The 23,933-nt window shown below is 54.1% G+C and overlaps 1 protein-coding gene across 3 annotated transcripts in view; it reads left to right on the forward strand.

The window, feature by feature from the left end:
• The window catches only part of SFXN5 (sideroflexin 5), a 122,724-nt gene that overhangs the window by 76,415 nt on the left and 22,376 nt on the right, over positions 1–23,933 (forward strand). For 2 of the 3 annotated variants that reach the window (XM_017340676.3, XM_051837500.2), the window contains exons 10-11: positions 3,592–3,682; positions 21,210–21,295. In XM_017340676.3, the coding sequence (XP_017196165.1) occupies positions 3,592–3,682; positions 21,210–21,295 (177 nt within the window). Of the gene's footprint in view, positions 1–3,591; positions 3,683–19,931; positions 20,048–21,209; positions 21,296–23,933 lie in introns of all 3 variants that reach the window. The other variant, XM_002709756.5, reaches the window with a different exon arrangement.

Here is a 23,933-nt window from a genome sequence, read left to right on the forward strand (position 1 = left end):
TCTTCATTTGGGGGGTGTGAGGCCCTCTGAGCCAGAGGCACCCCCAGAGATTGGATTGCAGGCTGGAATGCCAGACACGGCCAGTGGGAGAGAGATGCAGGGGTTCTCCAGCCCCTTCTGGCCTCTCCTCGCTGGCCTTGTGGAAATTAGGCTGCAGTGGGCCCAGAAAGCCCTTGGTGCTGCAGGAGATGGCCACCGGCCATGCAGCCCACAACATTAAAGATCCACCCCAGCCATGGGCTCAGTGCTGCCCCATTCCCCATCTTGTGGGAGCCCCCAGGAAGCTGGTCCACCCTCCTCTACCCCTGGCCTTCTGCCAGCTGCTCAGACAGAAGTGGCCAGAGAAGGCCACCGGCCTCTTTAAGGCCAAGGCTGAAGTCCCTCAGGTCCTGCGTCTCCCAGAACTTTTCCTCCTGTTGGCCACACGAGGGATGCTTGGGCAAAACCTGCACCTTGTTTGTTTTCCCCCTGCCGAAGTAGAACCCCTGTTTGGTTAATTTCTATTTTGTGGCTTATCGGGAGGCTGTTCCAGCAGACCCTGGGGGACGCTCCGCAGCGATTGTTCGATGTCTCATTATCTTCCCCCAACCTGATCATTAGCTCTGATTTTTCTGATCGCTAGCTGCTGTTCGTGATGGGTTGTGTGCCATTAATGCCAGCTGGTTCCCTTAAACAGGACCCACCATGCCAAGGAAAGCGAGCTGGCATTCTGAGCCCCCAGCCACTTGGCTTTTTCATTTTAATGGGATCCACCAAATGTTCCAGGCCAAAGGGCCCTTGAGGAACAGGAACAGACGGGCTCCCAGCCCCCGGCCTGCAGCCCACCCTGGGCTCCTTCCCCAGCTAGTGCTGTCCTAGCCACTGGGGCGGCCGGGCCTGGGCTGCAGGCTGGAGAGGACCAAGGAGAAGCGGCCGCCTGCTTCCTCCATGTTTGTGCCCTCTCAGCTTTGGGCCTGCCGGTGATGCTGGGTGGGGCGGCCGCTCCTACTCCCAGGGAGCTCGCTGCTGCACACAGGTGTCCATCCTAGTCTCCCAGGTGGTTGACAGGGGCCCAGGTACTTGGGTCATCATCTCCCACTTTCTCAGGCATGTTAGTGGGGAGCTAGATTGGAAACGGAGCAGCAGGACTCAAAGATACGGGATGCCAGCTTTGCAAGTGGTGGCTTAACCTGCTGCACCACAACACTGACCCCTGCTCTCTCTCTTGTTTCTTTCCTCCCCTGGGCTCCCATGTGAGATTGGGAAGACAAGGTGGGTCACTCTCCCTGGACAGGGCCAGCCCCAGCCTGTGAGGACAGTGGATGGCTAGGGAAGGGCCGGCTCCAAGACAGGTGGAGCAAGTCTGAGTGTTTGCTCTTCTTCCTGCCCCCCACCCTGCCCCATCACCAGCCCTGTCCATGGTCTGAGGCTCCCCGCCCGCTGTGTCCTACCCCTCCCTGGTACTCCTTGCATTTTCCCAAATAAGCTTGCTGGTGTTTGAACCCACCTGCTGACTGCTGGCTGCCAGGGCAGGGCAGCTCTGGGGCCTGATCCTCCTGACAGGAGCCGCCTTCCATTTTCCACTCATTTGGACCCAACTGCGAGCTGGCCTCTGTCAGCAAGGCTCTTGTCACACAGATAGTCGGCGGCGGCACCGCTTGCTTGCCCAAGATGGAAGATAACACCGTAAAGTTAAGAGGCAAGTGTTGCAACTAACAGGCTCTGGATTCAAATCCCAGCCTTGCCTGAGCCATAATAGCTGTCCTTGGGCAAAGCTCAAGGCTCTCTGAACCTGTCTCTTTCCTGCAGGGGGCAACGTGGACTATCCAAAAGCCTGGTAGTGGGGCTTTCTTTAAGAGCTTTCAAGGAGCTGGCACTATGGCACAGCGGGTTAAAGTCCCAGCCTTCAGCGCCAGAATCTCATATGGGTGCCAGTGCGAGTCCCGGTTGCTCCACTTCCAATCCAGCTCCATGCACCTGGGAAAGCAGCAGAGGATGGCCCAAGCGCTTGGGCCATTGAACCCACATGGGAGACCTGGAAGAAGCTTCTGACTCCTGGCTTCAGATTGGCTCAGCTCTGGCTGTTGCCGCCATTTGGGGAGTGAACCAGTGGATAGAAAACCTCTTTCCCTCTCTCTGTCTCTACCTCTTTCTGTACTCTGTCTTTCAAACAAATAAATCTTTTAAAAAGAGAGATTTCAAGTACAGGTGTACTGAACCCCCTCCCTCTTCCTCATCTTCGTTGTGTGGGCCTGTCCTCTGCCTGTCCCCCTCCCCGCCCTTCTCTTGGGGGCGGAGGGAGCCATTTCTGAGTCCCTCGCTGCTGGGACTGGAGAGGCCTGGACTTGATGCATCCATCTGCATGGCAGGGGCGGCAAGGCCCCGTGTGGCTGGCAGCTCCCCAGCCTGCCCCGCTGTCCCAAGGCTATGTGTCTAAGCTACCACCTGTCTGCTACCTCCCAGCCCACCCTGGAGCCAGCGTCAGTTTGAGACTGAGAGTGGTGGCCAGGTACCCGAGAACCTGGGCTGGGATTGTCAGGCAGCCCCCAGCTCTGTGGGGCCTGGCAGGCTGACTCATCTTCCTGCAGCCTGGGCCGTTCCTTCTGTGCTGCACCCTGCCCTGAGTGCTGAGGGCCCCAATCCCTAGAGGTCTTCCTAAGGTGCCAACACCCAGAAGATTGAGGCCAGAGCCAGTCCTGGGGGTGCAGAGAGGCCCGCTGGGCTGCCAGGTGCACCAGGGCTGAGGCTGTGGGGAAGGAGGGAGGACAGCACCGGGTCTGGACCCAAGTGAGGAGGGCCCGGGGCAGTGGGGAAAGGAATCCTGATGGCCTGGGCTGGGGAGGGAGCTGGAGTCTGAGTGAAGGCAGGGCAGTGAGTCCAGGATGGCCACTACACTCTCCATTCTGCTGTGGGCTGCTTCACTGTACCCCGCAGTTACCCATGAGCAGATGCAGGGGCCCACTGGGGGCCCCGAAAGGCTGAGTGGGACTGAGGGGTTCCTAACTTCCTCTGTTTGCAGAGTATATCCCTCCACCAGCCGCAATCCTGCCAGTCCAGCCCTTTCCTGCACGGTGTGTGTGTGTCTGAGGTTTGCTCTTTTCACTCCTTCCCACGCGCTGGTAAACAGGATGACTGGGCAGTGGTACCTTATCTGTAAGAAAAAAGTTTTTTGAGAAGCAGAGGTCGGGGGGAGAGAGAAAAGATGGATCCCATTTACTGGTTCATTCCCCAAAGGCTGACCATGATTTAAGCTGCTCCAGGGCCCAGGGCTGAAGCTGGGAGCAGGAAACTCAACTCTGCACCTCCACGTTGGTAGAAGGGACCCAATCATTTGAGCCACACCTGCTGTCTCGAAGGGTCTGTGTTAGCAGGAAGCTGGAGTCAGGAGCTAGAGGCAAGACTTGAATCCAGGCACTGATATGGGACATGGACCTCCTAACGGTGTCTTGTAACTGCTAGGCCAGTCACCCACCCCACCCGGCAGGGTTGCTGTAGCCACAATAGCCTTCGCAATATCGAGTAACACTGAGGACTGGGGGGCCCCTTCACTCTGTGCTCTTCCTCCCACAGCCACTGCAGCACCATGCTCTTTTTCTGTTTTTCCTCTCCAAGGTGGGCCTTAATGTCCTGGTGCAGAAAGCCAACAAGTTCACGCCAGCCACCCGCCTTCTGGTCCAGAGATTTGTGCCATTCCCTGCTGTAGGTAAGAGCTGCACGGTGCAGACACGCGCATGTCCCAGGGAGCCGGATGCCCTTCCACACCTCTCCTAGTGCCACGGGGGCTCCGGGATGGGGGCACTGGAGCGAAATATACATGCGTGGAAGAAAAGACGAGGGGACCCACTGACCAGCCTTGGGCCTGACATTCTGGTTTCAGCACAGGGATTCTTAACCTGGACTCCCCAGACCCCAAAGGGCCTGCAGACTGACTGTATGCCGTGGGTCCTGTGAACTTGAATGTGGAAACTGTTTACACTAACCTGTAATGGAAACATAACATTTCCTTCCCTGGAGAATGTAGGCAGCAAACCACAGCGGGAAGCAGCGCCTGTGACTTTGTCGCCAGCAGAAGCCACAGATGTTCCCAAGTCACGCAGTAGTTGTTACAGAGATCTTAAAATGTCATCTGCACTCATCAATAAATCAATTATTTTTAAAGATTTATACATTTCTTTGAAAAGTAGAGTGAGAGAGGGAGAGAGAAATGAAGAGAGAGAGAGAGATTGAGAAAGATGGAGAATCTTCCATCTACTGGTTCACTTTCCAAGTGACTGCAACAGCCAGGACTGGGCCAAGCTGAAGTCAGGAACCTGGAATTGGGTCTCCCACATGCGTGGCAGAGGCCCGAGTACTTGGACCATCTTCTGCTACTTTCCCAGGTGCATTAGTAGGAAGCTGACCTGGAAGTGGAGCAGCTGGAAGTTGAATGGGTACTCAGCTATGGGATACCAGTGTCATAGGTGGCAGTTTCATAGGTCCCCTCAAAATTATTCTATTGAGGGGCCAGTGCTGTGGCACAGTGGGTTAAAGCCCTGGCTTGCAGTGCTAGCATCCCACATGGGTGCTGGTTGCAGTCCCAGCTGCTCCACTTCTAATCCAGCTCCCTGCTAATACACCTGGGGAAGCAGCAGAAGATGGCCCAAGTGCCTGCAACTGTGTAGGAGACCTAGCAGAAGCTCCTGGCTCCTGGCTTCGGATCAGCTCAGCTCTGATCTTGTGGCTGCGGCATTTGGGGAGTAAATCAGCAGATGGAAGACCTGTCTCTCTGTTTCTACCTCTCTCTGTAACTCTGTCTTTCAAATAAGTAAAATAAATACTTTTTAAAAATTGTATTGAATACTTTGGTAGATCTTATGTTTTGATTCATTGATTAAAAAGCGCATCTATTACCATACCACAATTTTTAAAATATTTTGATGACCTCATTGAATATAATCCCCTTGTAATGCTCAGTATTTGGTTTTATGCTCTTAGAAGCATTATTATGGGAGGGTGCACAGGTTTCAAACCTCGGAGCCTGGGGGCCCTTTGCACATTGCCAGGCGGTGGGGAGTATGCATCTGCGCGTGGAGGGACTTCTGCCCTTCTCCTGCCCTCTGCCAAGTCTTGGTTGGACTGAGCCTGTGTCCTGACAGCAGGTGCTCCTGGCCTGGGCCCTGGGGATGCCACAAAGCCAGGCTGGTTCTTAAGAAACCTGTGCCTTGTTGGGGAGAGGAGCAGCATGGTGGGAATTTCTTTCAGAATGAAAAGAAACAGACAACACTGAGAGTAGCACGAGACAGTGCACAGTCAGTTGTCACAAGAGAGGCACAAGGGGACTTCAGGAAGGGGAATAAAAAGATGAGCTGCCTTTGGCGCCAGCAAAAAGCCTGAAATTCACATATGCAGGGTCTTCCAAAGTTCATGGAAAATGAGGAATATGAAAAAACTGTGCATGGACTTCAAAACTTTTGCTCCCGAATAGACTTATCTTTAGTTTCATTTTTTCCAACAACTTCTGAGGTCCCTTCAGAAGCAGGTACTGGTACCACAACAGCCGAGTCCCCCAGCTGGTGCCACAGGACAAAGACGGGGCCAGCCCAGCACAGGGCCTGAGGTCCTGTGACTTCCCGGTACCAGGCTCAATTAGAAGTTTGGGAGTCATACGCAGGCTCAGGGGCCCTGATCTGTTCCTTCCCTCCCAGCCTTTGCTTCCCCAGCTGTCAAAGCAGGCCGGTCTGCAGCTGCCTGTAGCCCCGAGCTCTGGGTGGAGCTCAGGAAGCCCTGGTTGAGTTGATAGGCTAGTGCTCTGAGCATCTGAAAAGCTCCAGTGAGGGGTTGGGGGGAGATCAGGGAGATCGTTACTGCACAGCCCCGCCTTCTCCATGGCCCAGAGGCTAATGAACTCCAGAACCAACCACCCGGCTGAGCCTCTGCCAACCCAGATAATTGCTATAGCAACTCCACACTTTTAATGAACTCTCAGCTATTTCTGTCGTGGACCATTAATGGAATAACTCTTTAGATGTGACTTTGTTAAGGGGACTAATTGAGCAAATGTGGCTGCCCAACTAGTGTTGGGCTAGGGGTCAGGGGCACCCTGGGAAGGGGGCAGCTCTTGGCTGCACTGGACTGGATCTGGGGCTCAGTGGAGATGTAATCTGTCTTGGGCCATGCTTCAGATAAGAACTTTGCCGGGGGCCCATTCCAGCCTTTCTCTGCCGCTGTGTGACCTTGGGGTGGTCTTAACCTCTCTGGGACCCCTTCAGGGAGAGTCTGAGACTTTCGGGCCTGCGGGCTCAGCTTTACTGCCCTCCCCTCTCGTCAATGGGGAGATGTCTTCAGGCCCCTTGCACAGGTCCAACCACAGTTGGGCATCTTAAGATCCCGTGCATCCCTAGCCAGTTGTACAGGTTGGTCACAGCATGGGTTGCATGCCTGACAGCAGTAGCTCACCAGGATCCTGAGAGAAGCAGGCCCTTCCTGCCTCCCTCCTCAGGCCCAGCTGGCTGAGTCCTGGCTGTGTTCCTGCCTGCCTTCCTCCCCCAGCCCCAGTCTCTCTTCTCCTGCATGCAGGCGTCCATCTCTCCGGTCCCACCATGTCTATCCCAATGCTGTCTGCAAATGGGCGGTTGCTGGCTGCCCTAGTCAATGATATTGCGATGAATGGGTGTGCCCTCGCCCACAGGGGCTCAAATGCCCGGCTGGTCCCTGCACTTGACCTCCCTCCACCCTACCCCACTGCATGCTGATGGAGCCTAGGCCCTGCCCAGTGCTCACCACTGCTTTCTGATGCAGGCTAGGCTGGACACACCATTAAAAGCTACGGAGAAACTTGCTCGGGATGTGCTTTCCCTCGTAGAGGGCCCTTTGCCCCCAGTCACTGGCACGGTGGGGAGTCAGGGCCACGGGGCTATGGTGCACGGGGGTAGCACATGGATGTGAGTGGAAGTGGTGGCATGAAGCTCTGCTGGTTGGGAGTGGAGTGTGTGTATGTGTGTTGTAGCAGAAGGGGATCCTCAGGGTGACAGGGATCCTGAACAGGCTGGTGTCCCCTGTGCTCAGAGGCCACGCCATACCACCCTCCCGGGCAGCTGAGTACGCAAGCTGTGGGGAACAAGAAGCTCCCAGGAGTCTGTGGCTTCTTCCCACTTCTCTGCACCACCCCTCCTGGTATCCCTGCCCAATCTGAGGCCTGGGAGTGGGGAAGGGACCGAGAAGAGGCCTGGTCCCTGCACCCAGCTCAGCTGCCCCCTCCCACTTGGGAAATGAAGCCTTTATCCCCTCTGGCTGCCACAGGACACCCCACCCCCACCCCCAGGATTTATCGAGCCCAATGCTCCCAGGGGCTCCACAGCTCGGCTCAGGTCCCCAGCAGGCCTCTCCTCTCTGTGTTCCTTGCTGTGTGCTGGGAGAACCTGCAGGCAGAGCTGCCAAACCCATTTTATAGGACAATAAGCAAATTCACTCTCGCTGCATCTGGCCAGAGTCCAGGCCACCCAGGTCCAGCCAGGACTTCAAGCCCACCTGGATAACCACTGGCCCCTTGTAGCTACTTCGAGTCCTGCCAGGAGCTCTCTGTCTCCAGGCTCACCTCTGGGTTTTCAGGTGGTGTCGTTGCATGCGTGTGTACAGAGGTGTGTGCAGCTGATGTAAGGGCACGCAAGCAAGCCGAAGCCCGGGGTTGCCCGGCACAGCGTGCTATGCCCCGGTCCAGAGCAGCAATCATGTGGGAAATCTCGGTTTCTGTTTCTATGCGGAGATGTCAGCAAAGACGGTGAGCCCCGGCGTATGTGTGCTGGCATCAGAATCGATTGGGGACTGGTAATTAATTTGTTTAGACCTTAATTAATTCTCCAGTTCTTTCTTATTTGTGGACTGTCACGCTTAATTGTGTTCAGGAGCTCGGGCTTGGAGCAGGCCCTCCATTAACTGCCGTGTGTGGCTGCAGGGCGGAAGTTAATGGTGTGGGAAGCTGGGCAAACAGTGTAATTAAAGGTCGAGAGAGGAGGCGTGGGCAGAAGCCACCCCCTCCCCGCCAGGTCCGGCACCCCTTCCATGAGCGGACTCCATTCCAGGAAGGCAGGCCCCACAAACAGCCTTCCTGTGAGGCCTTTCAGGAGGGGCGGTGGGCAAATCACCAGCTGAGGGAGGGCCAGGTGTGGGTCTCAGAAGGACACTGGCCAGAGAAAGCCACATCTGTCATCAGGAATGGTGGGCCAGGGCCTTTGGACAGGTGGAAACCCCAGTGTCACTCAGCAAGCCCAGGGTGCATGTGTGCATGTGTGTGTGTGCATATGTTCGTGTGTGTAGAGGGAGGGCAGGACATCCTGAAGGTCATCTCGGCTGCCTGGCTGCAGGCACATGGAGCAGGAGACAGTGAGTGTCACAGGCTCTTAAGACCCCGTTTGGGCTCCCATTTCCCATCAGGAAGACGTGAGCCTCACACCAGCCGGCTGATTCCTTCCATGGGAGACAAACCTTGCCTGCGTGGGCCGGAAAGGCCAGCCTCAGCATCTCTTCCTATGCCGTTCCCAGCACCCCTTATGTTAATGTCACAACGTATTTCACTGTCATGGAGACATCTCTGTGCTCTGTGCCCCGAAAGCCTCTTGCTCAGGGAGTCCCGGCAGTGTCTGGGTGATGGTCTTCCATCACTCACACCCAGTGTCCCCAGCCCCACCGCCCATGCTCAGGCTACCTGGCTTCTCTCTTGCAGGAGGTGGCTGGGGCTCCACCCCCAGGTGCCATGCCTGGTGCTCCAGGCCTGCTGCTCCTCCGTCCCCAGTGGGAGTGTACCCGGAGCAGCTGTGTGCACGCCCTCCATGCAGGTCACTGGTGCCGCCTGCAGCAGCCGCAGCCCTTCAGCCTCCCCTGGAGGCCCCGGGTCCTTTCCTTCACCCACTCTTCTCCTGCCCATCTGTACCGACTGCAGCTGCGCAGGGTCTTCTGGTCCTCCTCTGTCGTCTCTGCTGGGTCCTGGGACCATGCACATGGCCCTGCTGGCCTGGATGCCCACTCTTCCCACTTCTCAGTCCCATTCTCTGCTTTCCTTGGCTGCCAGGTCTTTGTGACTTGACTCAAACACCACCTTCTCCAGGAAGCCCTCCTTGGTGACCAGTCACCTGTGTGTGCCTGTATCTTTCCGGGACTGCTTATTTTATTCCTAAGCCTGCACCCACATCATTCTGTGGATGCTGCAAGACGGGGACCAGATCTCATGGATCACGACCCCAGCTCCTCCCAGCCTGGGACGGTCAGTGCTCAGTGTGGGTGTGTTCAGTGATCACAAGAGTGCTTCGTCACAAAAGGCTGGAGATTAGGCACTTGCCATAGAACCCTACCCCGATGACTCTGGTGACGAGATGCTAGATTCTGTGGCACCCTGGACATTTAGTCTGGGTTGTTTTTGTTTTTCAGGATTGTTCTTGAGTGGTCTGTTTCCTTCTAGAAGTTTTCATCATCATCATTTTCCACCTTTGCAGTCTGCAGGCCTGGTGTGGATGAGCAGTGAGCTCACCACTCTTGGACACCTGTGAACATTCCCTACCCCTTCCTGACCTTGGCTGTCCCATCTGTAAAATGGGGGTATTAGCATCTCCAAGAACAGTTTCCATGGGCATTAGACCTGTCCGCCTCCTGGCATAGCATGAGCACTCAGGAAATGCGAGGCCTCCTCCAGCTCCACTTTGGCCCAGCCTGGAGTGGCCAGAACCAGAGAGGACACATTTCTGCCTTCAGGGAGCTTGTTATTTGGGGATGAGGGTTGGTCAGATGTCCAAAATGGCACAAAAGGCAAACATTCTAGTGATAATGTGCTATAAAGTTTAATAAGTGATGAGCTTCATTAGACATTAAGTCATCTTCCAACACCTACTAGATTTTAGGAGCCTAATTGGAACAGAAATCTTTAGGGAAAGGGTGTTTATTGAAAGAAAGGGAGAAGGAAGGGAAGGAGAGAGAGAAGAGAAGGAAAAACAGGACCATTAGAACTTGCTGAGTGTGGGTGCAGTGGCATGGATTTTGAGGGGCCATGGAAGGAAGTTCTCGCCAGAGCTTTCTGGAAGGCTAGGTGGGCTGGGCGAGGTGCCAGCCTCCCAGGCAGCCTCAGCACTGGCCTGTGTCCCTGGTGTGTGCCAGGCCCTGACAGGACTGGGCAGGGGGTCCAAGCTGGCGAGGGGGACGTCACTAGTGTGTCCTAGGACTGCCTTGGGTCTCTTCCTCTTCCGTGGTTTTATGACTGGGTGGAAGAAGGCTCAGGGCAGCCAAGCCGGCAGAGACTATGAATTCAGGACCAGGATCTAGAAAGATCTCCGTAGAGGTGGGCTGATGAGCTCACATAAGCTTTGACATAGACTGGTTGTTCAAAACGTGTGGCAGCACAAGTGTTAGGGTGCCCAGATCCCACCCAGCCAAAATACCCGGCCAGGGACCTCAGTGGCTCTGGGGGTGCGTGGGCTGTGCACTCAGAACGGGTCCAATGCCTGATGACTGATGCCACACTCTCGGACTTCCGCTGCGTTACCAGACGTATGGGCTCCGAACGAAGGCGTCTTCGTAGCCCTGGGCCCAGCGTGGCCTGCTGAAAACCTGCCCGTCCGCTATGGGAGTGAGCTCCCTGGCTCCCAGGATTTAGGGAAGGGTCCTGTTAGCAGACCGGCCCCAAATGCTGGGAGGGGTGCTGTCACATGACCTGCCTAGTCTCTGCCCCGGACCTGGCATACAGAAGGTGCTGAGTAAATGCTTGTAGAGTAAGTGGCCTTCCAATCCAGAGGTTCCATCATGCCTAGGATCCAGAAGGCAGGGAAACCCAGAGGCAGACAAGGTGCAAGCACAGAGGGCCAGGCGGGGGAGGGCGGGGCTTGCTGGGAGCAGCAGAGGTAGAGAAGACTGGGGGGGTGGGGGGTGTTAGTCCAGGGTGTGAGCCTTGTGTTGTGGTTAAGGAGGAGCCCACAGAGACTGGCCAGCTGGAGCAGTGTGGGCATTTTTTCTTTTTAAGTTTTATTCTATTTGTTTGAAAGACAGTGACAGAGAGAATCTTTCATTCACTGGTTCACTCCCCAAATGGCTGCACAGGCTGCTGACCTAGGTGGAAGCCAAGAGCCAGGAACTCTGTCAGGGTCTCCCACGGGGCTGGCAGGGGCCCAGGAATTCAGGCCATCTTCTGCTGCTTTCCCAGGCGCATTAGCATCTGGATGGCATCCAGATGTGGGATGCTGGTGTCACCGGCATTAACCTGCTGTGCTGCAGTGATCTATAGATTCCAAACTCGGGAGTCAGCCTCCACCTAGATTGACAGGCTTTTTTTTTTTCTTTTTAAAATTGTTTTTCTTTTTAAAGATTTATTATTTGAAAAGAGAGTTACAGAAAGAAATCTAACATCTGCAACAGCTAGGTGGAAGCCAGGAGCCAGGAACTTCATCTGAGTCTACCACGTAGATGGCAGAGGCCCAAGCGCCTGGATCATCTTCTACTGCCTTCCCAAGTGCATTAGCAGGGAGTTGGATCAGAAGTGGAGCCGCTGGGACTTGAACTGGCGCTCATATGGGATGCCATCGCAGGCATTGGCTTAACTGGTTGGGCCACAGTGCTGGCCCCTACGGGCTGATTTTTCAATTCAGAATTTCCCAATCCTGAGTTGATGACACTTTGGTATGGGTTGTGAAACTTGCCCCAAATTCTCAAGCTATTTAAAAGAAACTCTGTGCCAGTTCGCACTGCCTCCAGGTGGAATGATGGGGAATGTGAAATCAGGAAAGTATCAGGCTGCCCATCCTCACTGAGGATCATCTGTTTAATGCAGAAGGTTTGGGTTCTGCTGTGATTATGGTGTGAGACTGTGTGTGTATGTGTGCATGCGTGTGTGTAAAGGTTGTACACGGACACTTGTAAATGCATGGACCCTCCCTGGCAGGGGCAGGCGAACCTGACCACAGTGGTTGTCTCTAAGGAGAGGGTGAGACTAAAGGTCAAGGTTGGAAGGGAGACTTATATCTTATTATGTACATGTGTTACCTGCAGAATAGCTGGAGGCAGGAAAGGAAGAGGAGGAAGGGAGGGAGGAAAGAGGGAAGAAAGGAAAGAAGGAAGGCGGGGGAGGAGAGGAGGCCAGCATCACCTTCTGCCTGGGGGAGGAGGAAATGGAGTCTGGGAGTACTTTGCCCAACAACAATCTGGAGCCAGACTGGGAACTCAAGTCTTCTGACTGCTTCTAGAGGGCTTTGTTTGATGAAAGTGGCCCCTTTTCTCCTAGTACATAACAATGGTATAAAGTTAAACCATCCTACTTCTCTCCCCCAAGACAAGTCTGGCATATAGCCCCCTCCTCCTTGGTTTACCTGAATGCCTACAAGTGTGAAGATCTCTGCCCTGTATTGTATCTGTGTGCCTTGGACCTAGGCCTGCACAGGTAGGAGTCCACACGAAGGCCATCACCTGTGTACACTGTTCTGTAAGTTGCTTTTTTAGCTTCCCGATGAATTTTAGGCAGCTTTCTATGGCAATCATAAAATTCTAACTTGCCCTTTTGAATAGCCACAGTAGTTCATGCCACAGATCATTTTTTAGTTATAAAACATTTCAGATACATAGAGAATGGAGAAACTTGAGAAATGAAATCTTAGACTCCCAAAACCCCCATGCCCTGCACCTTCTTGCTTCTGGTTTTCTTGTCTTCCCTGGGAAGGCTGCTGACCTGGAGTCAGAATCCTCCCACTTGTGTTTTATCATCAGTGCCTGCACCATAATCCGTCAACTGCATTTTTGCATACTTTAAAAATTCACAATAACTATCCCACTATCCATATCCTTTTGAAACTTGCTCTTCATTATGGTTTTGAGATTTATCTGCCTCAATACCTGGTCACATGTTTGTTTCAGGGATTCCACTGTTTATCTGTCCACAACCAATTAGTGGGGAACACTTAGGTTGTTTCCGGTTTCTCAGTTTTGCACACACAGTGCAGCTGTCTGCGCCCTCATGGCCATGGCCATGTATACATGAGGAAGAGTTTCTCCTGGGCAGAGCTAAACACCAGGGAGCTTAAAACGAAGCGTAGTTCAGGGCTCAACCTCACTGTTTCGCTTGTGCAGCCAGTGTGGCGAATCGGCAGTCTAGGGAACGGGCCTAGAAGGGGTGGGCAGGGTAGAGTGGATGCACTGGGTGTAGCCACATGGGCACATCGGCCTTCACGGCACCAACAGGGTGTGCATTCTTGCTTCCTTACATCCCCTTTAACACTTGATATTATTGATCTTTTCAACTTTTCATCCATAGGAAATGGTTTGTTTCTCATTTTCATTTGAGTGCTTCTGATTCCCAGGATGGTTGGGAACCTTTTCCTAACTTTATTGGGCTTTTGGATTCCCAAACAGAAGACAGAGTGAGAAGGAGGTCCTTATTTCATCCCAGAGTTCCAAATTAAGACTCAAATATGAAAAGCAAAATGTTAACTTTTAGCAGAAAATCACAGATGAACATCAGGATGTGTGGAGTATTTTAATGACACAAAATGCATATATACTGGGAAGGAAGGGATTGTTTGACTACATATTAAGCTATATGACAGGAGACACTATCAACACTGTGAGAAAAGCAAACCATGGGCTGGGAGCAGCTATTTGTAAACCGTTTCACCTAATGAGGATTCACCTTCAAAACATGAAGAGCTCCTGTGACTGATTTTATTTCAGACTCAGAAATTTGTGTTTGTTAAGCTTGAGTTCATTTTATTGGTTTTTATATTTTATTAATTTCCCACTCATTTTTCCTGTGCTTTGTATGTGTGTGTGTTTTAGATTTATTTATTTATTTTAAAGACAGAGTGACAGAGAAAAAGGGAGAGACAGAGAGAAGATTTTCCATCCACTGGTTCACTTCCCAGATGACCTCAAAAGCTGGGGCTGGTCCAGGCTGAAGTCAGGATCCTGGAACTCCGTTTAGGACTCCCACAAGGGTGCAGGGGCCCAAGCACTTGGGCCATCTTCTGCTGCCTTCCCAGGACATTAGCAAGTAGTTGGATCAGAAATGGATCAAATTGGCACTCTGACATGGGATGCCAGCATCACAAGTGGTGGCTTAACCTGCTGTGCCACACACCAATCCCTCTATGATTTTAATTATTGAATCTTTTTCTTAAAAAATTTTTTTACAGGCAGAGTTAGACAGTGAGAGAGAGAGAGACAGAGAGAAAGCTCTTCCTTCCGTTGCTTCATCCCCCATGTGGCCGCTACAGCCGGCGCTGCGCTGATCCGAAGCCCGGAGCTGGGTGCTTCCTCCTGGTCTCCCATGCGGGTGCAGGACCCAAGCACTTGGGCCATCCTCCACTGCCTTCCCAGGCCACAGCAGAGAGCTGGCCTGGAAGAGGAGCAACCGGGACAGAATCTGGCGCCCTGACTGGGACTAGAACCTGGGATTAGACAAGTGAGCCGCGGTGCTGGCCATTCTTAATAATTTTTTTATATATTTGATGGATGTTTTGGCTGAAACAAGGAGAAATTCTCTTCTGGCTTCTCCTTCCACAGCTGTAAAATGGCGGCAGCAATTTCAAACATCGTGCCCCGCCCCACAGTAACCGCAGGATGAAGGCTGTGTGCCTGCTCCCCTTTCTTCGGTGGGAGGAGACTTCCCCACAGAAGTCCCCAGCACGTGTCCCTCGTGGGCTAGGACTGGGTCATGTGTAGCCTCCTAGCCCAGGCACTGGAAGGAGAGGACTAATCTGGAGGTGGAGTAACTGCTGGGAGTCCACCACCACGCCCGCTATGGATTAGTGCTAGCAGTCCTTTGTTTGTGATATACACTCACTCTGTCTCCCACTTTCCCACTTCTTATCATAATGGTTTATCAATAAACCTTGAATGCCGTACTTCTCAGATGGCTCATTTACACGGTGTATTAATACAACAGCCTTGCTGGAGAGGACTGTAACTGGTGGTCGTCCTCAGCAGGAGCGAGCAAGCCTCCCAGACAGGTGGGGACCCGGCCTTCCTCACCGGGTTTTTGTTTGTTTGTTTGAAGATTGATTTATTTGAAAGAATTACAGAGCGAGTGTGCGAGCTTCCATCTGCTGGTCTCCCTCACCTTTTCTAATTCCGTTTGGGATTTTGGTTGTTAAACACAGCATCGTGGCTGCCGCTGCTTTTCGTAACCTTTGCTTCTAATCTTGACCCTTTTAAAATTGACAGTCTAATTTCAAAGCACGTTAAAGAATATCAGGAATGTTTCATCTGAATTTCCTATCTAGTTTCACTTGTGGTTACGTTTTTTTTCTTTACTTAAAGGAAAAAATATTCTTGAAGTTAATCAGCTTCTTTAGGAAGCGTTCTAACATACGAGTATAGATACCTAAGTGTGGGACCCGCGCCAGCCCCTGCTGGTTTAACATTTTTTTATGATCTTCTTCAAGAAGTTTGGCAATTTCTTTGAAGTTTTTAGGTAAGTAAAGCATGATTACATTCTCATGGTGAAAGCTCAATAATACAGAGGGATTTCGTGTAAAGAAGTGGCAGTCTGTCAACTTCTCCCTCTCACATTGAGTTCCCCGCCCCAGGGGACCGCGCTGTGAGGCAGGAGCCCGCCACGCCTGGGCGGTGGCTTTCGGCACAGGTATTCTGTGCATCTGCCGACTGCGGGGCTTAAACCCTGTAGACCGCCCTGGACGTAGTCAGGAGCTGTTCTCACATTGCAGTTTGTTTTGGAGATCTTCCCGTGTGAGCTCCCTAATGGTGGACATTTAGGTTGTTTCTAATTATTTGCTCTTACAAACAGTGCTATAATTACCATCCTTGTAAATGTCTCTTTGTGCATATGGGCAAGCTTTTCTTTAGGGGAGCTATCTATGGTTTGGCAATTTCTACTGCCTTTAATTGCATTGCTTGGTTTCTGGCAGACGATCCTCTGCATGTACAATAACTTTTCATGTCCATACACCATTATAGTGTAAGTTTTAAAAAGATGTTTTAGGCAACAATTAGGAATCTAAGTTTAAGTTCAAAGTCTGTGTGGATTGCTGTGGTCAGCTAAGGTGACACTTGAATGAACGGATATCTGCGCACGTGGCCAAGTTCACATAGGAACTGGCAGTTGTGTTGGGCAGCAGGCAAGGTTCCCCACCCACCCACCCCCGTGTCCATGGTAGAGCACATCATGATTTAAAAAAAAAACATTAAAATATAGGGAAATGCGTCTGGAAGTTGAGGAGCGCTGGTGTGTCACCCTCCCCAGGTCAGCAGCGCGTGGATCCGCCTCCGCGTCTGAGCGGCCTTCCCTGGGACTTTCCCCCACCGATGGGTCTGTGTTGCAGGACTGGTATTCGGGGTTGATCTCCTTGTCTGTTCAGGAGCGCACTGCCCATGCTCTCATGCTGGAGAACTTCCTGGCCCGCGTGTCCTCCTCTCCTGCTCTCTCCCTGTGCCCACGCCGTCCCTCTAACACGGGTGCTTCATTAGCTGCTCACAATCTGCATGATTTTGCATCGCAATGGGCTGGATGTGAGAACATCTGCAGCAGTCAGGAGCGTGTTTTCCTCAGGACTTGACACTGAGCTTGCAATCAGCGTGTAGCACTCTCTCGCTACCCCCCTCCCCTGCCTTCGCCTCTTTCTTTTTCTCTCTGTCTCAACCCGTGACATCTCCCAGCGTTGCTGCTCCAACATCATTGATGCCTGAGTCTTGAATGGTGTCAATCTGAGTTGAAAATGTGCCAGCTTTCTTAACATTATCACTAACAGACTGCTTAATTAACCTGCTGATACCGTCAATAATAGATCTTGGGGTAGGCGTGTGGCACGGCGGGTTAAGCCTGTGCTTATGCCAGCATCCATATCTGAGTACCTGGGTTCAAGTCTTGGCTACCCTGCTTCCAGGTCAGTTTCCTACTAATTCTGCCTGGGAGGCAGCTGATGATGGCTCAAGTGTTTGGGCCCCTGCCACCCATGTGGGAGACCTGCATGAAGTTCCTGGCTCCTGGCCTCAGCCTGGCCCACTGCTAGTTATTGCCAGCATTTAGGGAGTGAACCAGCAGAGAAAAGATCAATCTCTCTCCTCTCTCTGCCTTTCAAGTAGTTGAAACTAAATAAACATTTAAAATTAATGACTGGGTGTTGCCCAGGTGTTAGAAAGCAGAGCCACAGCCCATGGCTGTGCACAGTTTCCTCTCCTGTTTGTTGAGAGTCTCAGTGTCGGTGTCTTGGGGGCTGGATTTGAGGTGGGAGGGGCCAGGGAAGGCTTGAAAGGGATGCAGCAGAATCCAAGGTTCTGGATGAGACCACAGCCGCGAAACCACTGTAACAGCTGGCGTTCTCACTGCTCAAAGGCAGGCATGCCCAGTAGCCTGTGCATGCAGCAGGTGCTCAACAAGTGGACAGCTGGCGTGGACAGTGCACAGAAGACATCAGGGAGTGAGCATGTGTGGTCTAAGGTGGCAGCAGGACCTGTGGCTGCTCCGAGGGAGGACCTGGACCTGAGGCTGCCATCATTCAGAGGGGGTTCTCTTATCTCCCATGGTTCTGTATTTGTCCCTGCTAGCCCTGCGTTTCACAGTGGGAAACTGCAGGGAGGACAGACGGGGAGGATGGGAGATGCTGCCCCAGGGCCTGGGCTGCTCTGCCACACTCTGTCCATCTCCCCCACATTCACAACTGGAGCTGTCCCCGCTCCCCTCCCCTGGCCCGGGCGCAGTATGGGGCCCGAATCTCTGTGTAATTTCGTACAGCAGCCGAGGAGTCTGTGGGGGACCCCTAAACGCTGCCCCATCGTTCACAGCCAGGGGTGCCAAGCAGGAGCTGGGTGGCAGCTGCTCAAGTTCACCTGGTGGACTGGCTGCCCTTGGCCTTAAGGGTGCAAGAACACTGAGCCGTGCTCCTGTAACCTTGCCCTTACTGGAAAGGTGGTGGAGTTGGTGTGATGGCACGGTTTTTTGGAGGGCAAAAAACCCCACTGTCTCCTCCAGAAGTTCTCCTGCGTCTCCTGGGAACTGAAGTCTGCCCCCCCCCCCGCCCCCACACACACACCCTGCCCTCTGGGGGTTGCAGAGCACCCCTACTGCCACTAGAGGGCAGTTGCTATTAGAGGCCTTTGGGGGTGAACAAGGAGGGACACAGAGTCGGAGCTGCACTGGAACCCAAGGCCAGATGGCTGCAAACCCAGCCTCCTGACCCCTCCTCTAGGACATTCCCTGCTGCTCCAAATTCCCTTATCCTGATTCACTTTCCTGATTCAGTCAGTCTCTGGCTGTGGTTCAGCCAAGAATCTCTCACAGCACCGTTGACATTTGGCACCACATAACCCTTTGTTGGCGATCTGTCCTGAGCATTGTAGGGTGTTTAGCAGCCTCCCTGGGCCCTGCCCACAGACGCCAGAGCACCCCACCCCCACCCCAGACTGTGATCATCAAAACAGTCTCCTCCAGACATGGCCAAATGTCTGACAAGATCAAGGCAATGTTGATGCCGGGCGAGTGCACCTGCTGTGGGGACCAGAGGGGTGCGGGGCCGAGTCCCAGGCACAGAGTCTGCCATGGTCCCCATTGCAGAGTCGTGCAGAATGGGAGAGAGGCTCAGAGATGGCACGTATGCTCTGAACACATTTAGAACCGCATTTGGTCTCCCAAACCCTACACAGCCTCTCGGTCCTCTCGTCTGCTTATCCCTCCCCACCAAAATGACTGAAACAGAAGATGGAAGCTCAGAGCCCCCTGGGTCGTGCCCCCCCCCCACCTGCAGAGCCCTGTCTCCCAGCTGCAAGCATCCTGGGCCACCCTGCCTCCAGTCGCTGGCTTGGGCAACAGCGGCATCTGTGCTGCCTCCCACTGCGCCTGCCCACTAGGCCTCACCACCCTCCAGCTCCCCAAACCCCGGTGCCCCCCCACTGGAGGGAGGGGGAAGCAGCAGGTGTTGATGCTAATCAGCGTTCACAGCCCAGAACTGCAGTCGCTCCCAGGCTCACACACTCCCCAAAATTAAACACTCATTATACAAAATTAATTGACATTAATTAGCAAAAATTAAAACTTTAAACACAGCAAGGCGCTTTGGGGGGAGAACGAAGCAGGCAGGCTCTGCATTTGTCACCCCCACTTCCCACCCACCTACCACCCCCTTGTCCCCCTACTTTCATTCCGAAGCAGGGTTGGAGGAGTTCAGGTGAGGTCAGCGCCAATACCCCACCACACATCATAGGTGAGGGGAGCAGCAAGAGGCTCCCTGCGAGCTAGGTGGCCCCCTGACTCTGTACCCAGTACTTAACTAAGGAGCCGGGAGCCCCCCTCAGCCCAGGTCCTGAGATCTCAGCTGAGACAGGGGAGGGGGACAGTCAAAGGCCTGCCGTGACCTGCATGCCTCCCCCATGCCTCCCAGCTCCTGGGCACCCAGAAGTTTCTGTCCTGTTGCCTTTCTGCCCTGTCCCACTTTGCTGTGTGACCTCAGCTCTATCACTCCCCCTCTCTGAGCCTCCGTTTTCCATCCATATGATGAGGGGGCGGTGCTGGGTGATCACGGAGGTTCCTGCCTGCTCTGGCACCTGCTGTCGGGGGTTGTGGGAGGGGACGTAGCTCTCTGGAGTTGATTCACTGTGAGGCGTGACGGGATGAGTGAGTACCGGCATCTAGAGAGGATGGGGTGGCTGGAGGGACTGAGGTGCTGACAGCAAACACTGGGCTCCAGGGGCTGTGTCTTCAGGACAGGAGGCCCTCCCAGATAGGCGCGCGCTTCTGCTGCCGCAGCCAAGAGGAGAGGGAGCATCAGCCTCAAGCTGTGGCTGCTCTCCACGCCCTGGTGGCTTCCTCCCTAACACTGGGTGATTCTCCACCTTGGCTCACCAGGTGCTCAGGGGCCCCCAGATCCCTCCCTAGAGACGACAGAGCCCCCACCTTGCCCACTGTGTCTGCCGCCAGGTGTTCAGAACCCCAGGAGGCTGGGGGAAGGAGGAGCCTGGAGACTCCCCCCTCACTCCTGCTCCCTGCACCCCTCTCTCTGCAGCCAGTGCCAACATCTGCAACGTGGTCCTGATGCGGTACGGGGAGCTGGAGGAGGGGATTGACGTCCTGGATGCCGATGGCAACCTCGTGGGCTCCTCCAAGATCGCGGCCAGACACGTGGGTTGGCCAGGGGCTCAGAGCTGGGGGAGGTGGGGGGAGGCCAGCAGCAGGGAGGGGCTTGGTTTTCTCAGCATATTCATGGCTCCAGGGCTTTTAGCTGCAGCTCCCCAGGTTTGCCTTGTTCAGGTCTCCTCACCCCACCCCCACCTCCCCTTTGGATGAGCCCTAGGTCTTCTGGTTGGCTCCAGCCAAGCTGGTCTCTGGACAGCCCCTTGCTTCTCCCCACTCTCCTGCTGCTGCTGTGAAACATCCCCATCTCTTGTCCCAGCCCTCCCAGGACCCGGCTTCTCCTGGGATCCCTCACCCTGAGCAGGTGCTAATTGGTGAGGACAGAGGCGATACCCCCAGAGCCGCCTTCTCCCTCCCCAGGACTCAGTGCCCTGCTGCTCTGGGCCTTTCTGGGCTCCTGGGTAAGAAGGAGGCTGGGAGGCGAGTGGTTTGTGGTTTGAATTGCACTTGTAATTGAAAAAAAGAAAAGCATCCGGTCCATTTGTCCGTCATCTGTGCTTTCCCAGCTGGCTTCCTGATGGGGCTAGTGGCTCATCCTGCTGCCCTGAGCTCTCCTCTGGGTGCTGGGACTGGGGGGAGTCAGTACAGAGGAGGCTGGGCATTCACCCCTGTGACAGCCATCCAGGAAGAAGCCCCTCTTAATCGCTGACCTCCCCTTGCCCCCAGGTTTGGGAGGGCCAAGGGCCAGCTCAGGCTCGGGGCCCCCACATCACAGCCACACCTGTTCAGGAGAGTAAGGGAGCTCTCCCAGGCCTCCCAGAGGCTGAGCACGGAGGGCCCAAGGTCCTGTGGGCACTTCTCAGCCCTGGGCCCCTTATCAGAGGGGGTCGATTCTCAATTTCCTGCTCGCTCCCAATCTGCCGCCCCAGTCCTGTCCTCTTTGCCGGCTCTGTGAGGGAGGGCGGTTGTGGGCAGTGCTTCCTGTGCGGACGGTGAGCCCAGCCTGCAGTTCTTCTCAGATGTGTGTGGTCCTGACCCAAGGCTGGCTTTTTCCTGTCGTTCATAATAGGCGTCGTGAGCGACACCACGAGTAATCCTGCCCGGCCAGATGTGCTGGGTGGTGGCACTCAGCTCCCGGCGCGGGTTTGCTGCCAGGTGGGTGACAGTGCCCGTGGGAGCCCTCTCACCACAGCCTCTGCTTGCTCCTCAGGCCCTGCTGGAGACGGCACTGACGCGAGTGGTCCTGCCCATGCCCATCCTGGTGCTACCCCCGATCGTCATGTCCATGCTGGAGAAGTGAGTAGGGGCCTCCGGGACAGAGGGGCAGCTGGTGGGGATCTCTGCCGGGCACTGCTGCCCTGCCCTGAGCAACTGGCCATTCTGGAAGCATGTGGATATGTGTGCCTGTGTGTACGTGTGCGTGCGTGTGCGTGTATGTGCCCACTGTGCTAGTGAACAGTGCAGGACCAACCATTTTTGAAGACAGACTCTGAGGACTGGTGAGAAGACTCGATTTGGGGTCAGTGCCACCCCTTGCAAGGTACCCAGCATGAGCCCAGTCACCACCTCACTGAACCTGTTTCTCCCCTTAGAAAATACACATAGTAGTAACTGCTTTGCCTCCCTCAGAGGTTATTTTTTTTTTTATTTGAGAGGCAGTGACAGACAGAGGGAGAGCTTCCATTTACTGGTTCACTCCTCAAATACCCTCAAAGGCTGGGCCCAGGCTAGGGTCAGGGCTAAGAGCTGGGAACTCAATCCAGGTCTCCTGTGTGGGTGGCAGGAATCCAATTACTTGAGCCATCATCACTGCTGGCTACCAGGAAGCTGGAGTCAGGAGCCAGAGCTGAGTATTTAACTCAGGGACTGGTGTGGACGTGGGTTTTCTAACCACTAGGCTAAACTCCCAGTCTCCCTCAGAGATGTTTCTGAGAACACATATTTGTCATGACTTAAAACAATAGATAAGGTAGGGGCCATTATTGTGATGCAGCAGGTTAAGCCTCCGCTTGCAACACTGACATCCGGCATGACTGCTGGTTCTGCTATCTGCTGCCCTGCTTACAGTCCAGCTCCCTGATAATGCACTCTGGAAGGCAGCGGAAGATGGCCCAAGGACTTAGGCCCCTGCCACCACAGGGGAGACTTGGATGGAGTTCCTGGCTCCTGGGTTTGTCCTTGACCACCTCTAGCCTTTTGGGGAGTGAACCACCAGATGGGAAATTCTCTGTGTCTCCCTCTCTCTCTCTCTCTAACAAATCTTGAAGAATAATTAAGGGAATGTAACAGCAGCAGTAATCGAGTGTTCATTAGTGAGTGTGAGGTTGAGTCACAGATACCAAAATGCTGCTTGTGCAAAGGCTGAGCAGAGAGGGAGGAGGCGCCAGGGCAGACCCTCCTACGGGTCTGGACAGGCCCTGAGGATTAGGGTAGACCTAGGAGAAAGGCACGGGAAGGGGTGTGAGGTGCAGACCCCTGGCTTGTGTGGGGAATATGAGGAAGGGACCTCTCTCCAGTGCAGTGATTGAGATTAGGGGTGCACGGTAAGGACAGGGCTAGGAGACACCCCTCTGGCATCCTGGGGCCAAGGCTTCTCTTTGGGAAACGTTGCCATGATACTAACATCAATTAAGCACTTGCTACATCCCAGTTCTTTCCCAGTCAGGTCTGTGCCCAAATGTCACTTCCTCAAAGAGGTCCTCCCTCGCCTTGCCACCGCCTCCAGAGGACAGCAACCACATGGGTGGGTGTTTGGTGCAGTGGTTGAAAAGCCACTTCGCACACCTGCATCCTGCATTGGACTGCCTGGGTTCAAGTCCTAGCTCCCCTCCCCAGCCCAGCATTCTGCTAACACACACCCTGGGAAGCAGCAGGTGAAGGCTCGAGTACTTGGGTCCCTGCCACCCACATGAGATACCTGGATTGAGTTCCTGGATCTTGGCTTTGGCTTTACCCAGCCATGGCTATTGTGGACATTTAAGGAGTGAACCAGTGGATGGGAAATTTCTGTCTCTCTGTCCTCGTGTCTCTTGGTCCGTCCTTCCTTCCTTCCTTCCTTTCTTTCTTTTTAAAGATTCATTTATTTATTTGAAAGTCAGAGTTATGCAGAGAGAGAGAGAGAGAGAGAGAGGTCTTCCATCCACTGGTTCACTCCCCAATTGGCTGCTACGGCCGGAGCTGCACCAACCCGAAGCCAGGAGCCAGGAGCTTTCTCTGGGTCTCCCACGTGGGTTCAGGGGCCCAAGGACTTGGGCCATCTTCTACTGCTATCCCAGGCCACAGCAGAGAGCTGGATCAGAAGTAGAGCAGCCGGGTCTCGAACTGGCGCACATATCGGATGCCGGCACTTCAGGCCAGGGCTTTAACCTACTTCGCCGCAGCGCCGGCCCCTTTCTACCATTCAAATAAAAATACAAAAATGTTAACATTTAAAAAGAAGACAACCACCCACCAGCATCTGATGCTCTGGTTTATTATCTGCTCCACGAGGAGAGACTGTCCATGAGGGCAGGGAAACCCTGTGCGTGCTGCCCTGCTCAGAGGTGGGCCAGCTCCCAGCACACAGCAGGTGCCCAGTGTTTGTAGAATAAATGAACGAAAGCTCTCGCCACACTGGGAAGGGATGAGATATCCCCATTTCACAGACGAGGAAAGGGAGGCTGTGCCGCCTGCCTGGGGTCACACACCAGGACGTGGCACAGCCTCAATGGCTCAGGAACGGGCTGTGGAACCTGGGCTCCTCGTGGCACACTGGCTGCCCCTGAGGACTGCAGGTCGGATTGGCGTGTGTCTGAGTCTTGTGTTGCATGGAGCCAGGGAAGGAGCAGACTTGAGGCCTGGCTGTGGGGAGCCTCCATTTTTATAGGAGAGTTGGATGAGACCACCCCCCGCCCCGACCCAGGGCAGCTGCAGGAGAGACCAGGCAGTATGTACC

The sequence above is a fragment of the Oryctolagus cuniculus genome, chromosome 2, assembly GCF_964237555.1.
Source record: "Oryctolagus cuniculus chromosome 2, mOryCun1.1, whole genome shotgun sequence".
Lineage (NCBI taxonomy): Eukaryota > Metazoa > Chordata > Mammalia > Lagomorpha > Leporidae > Oryctolagus > Oryctolagus cuniculus.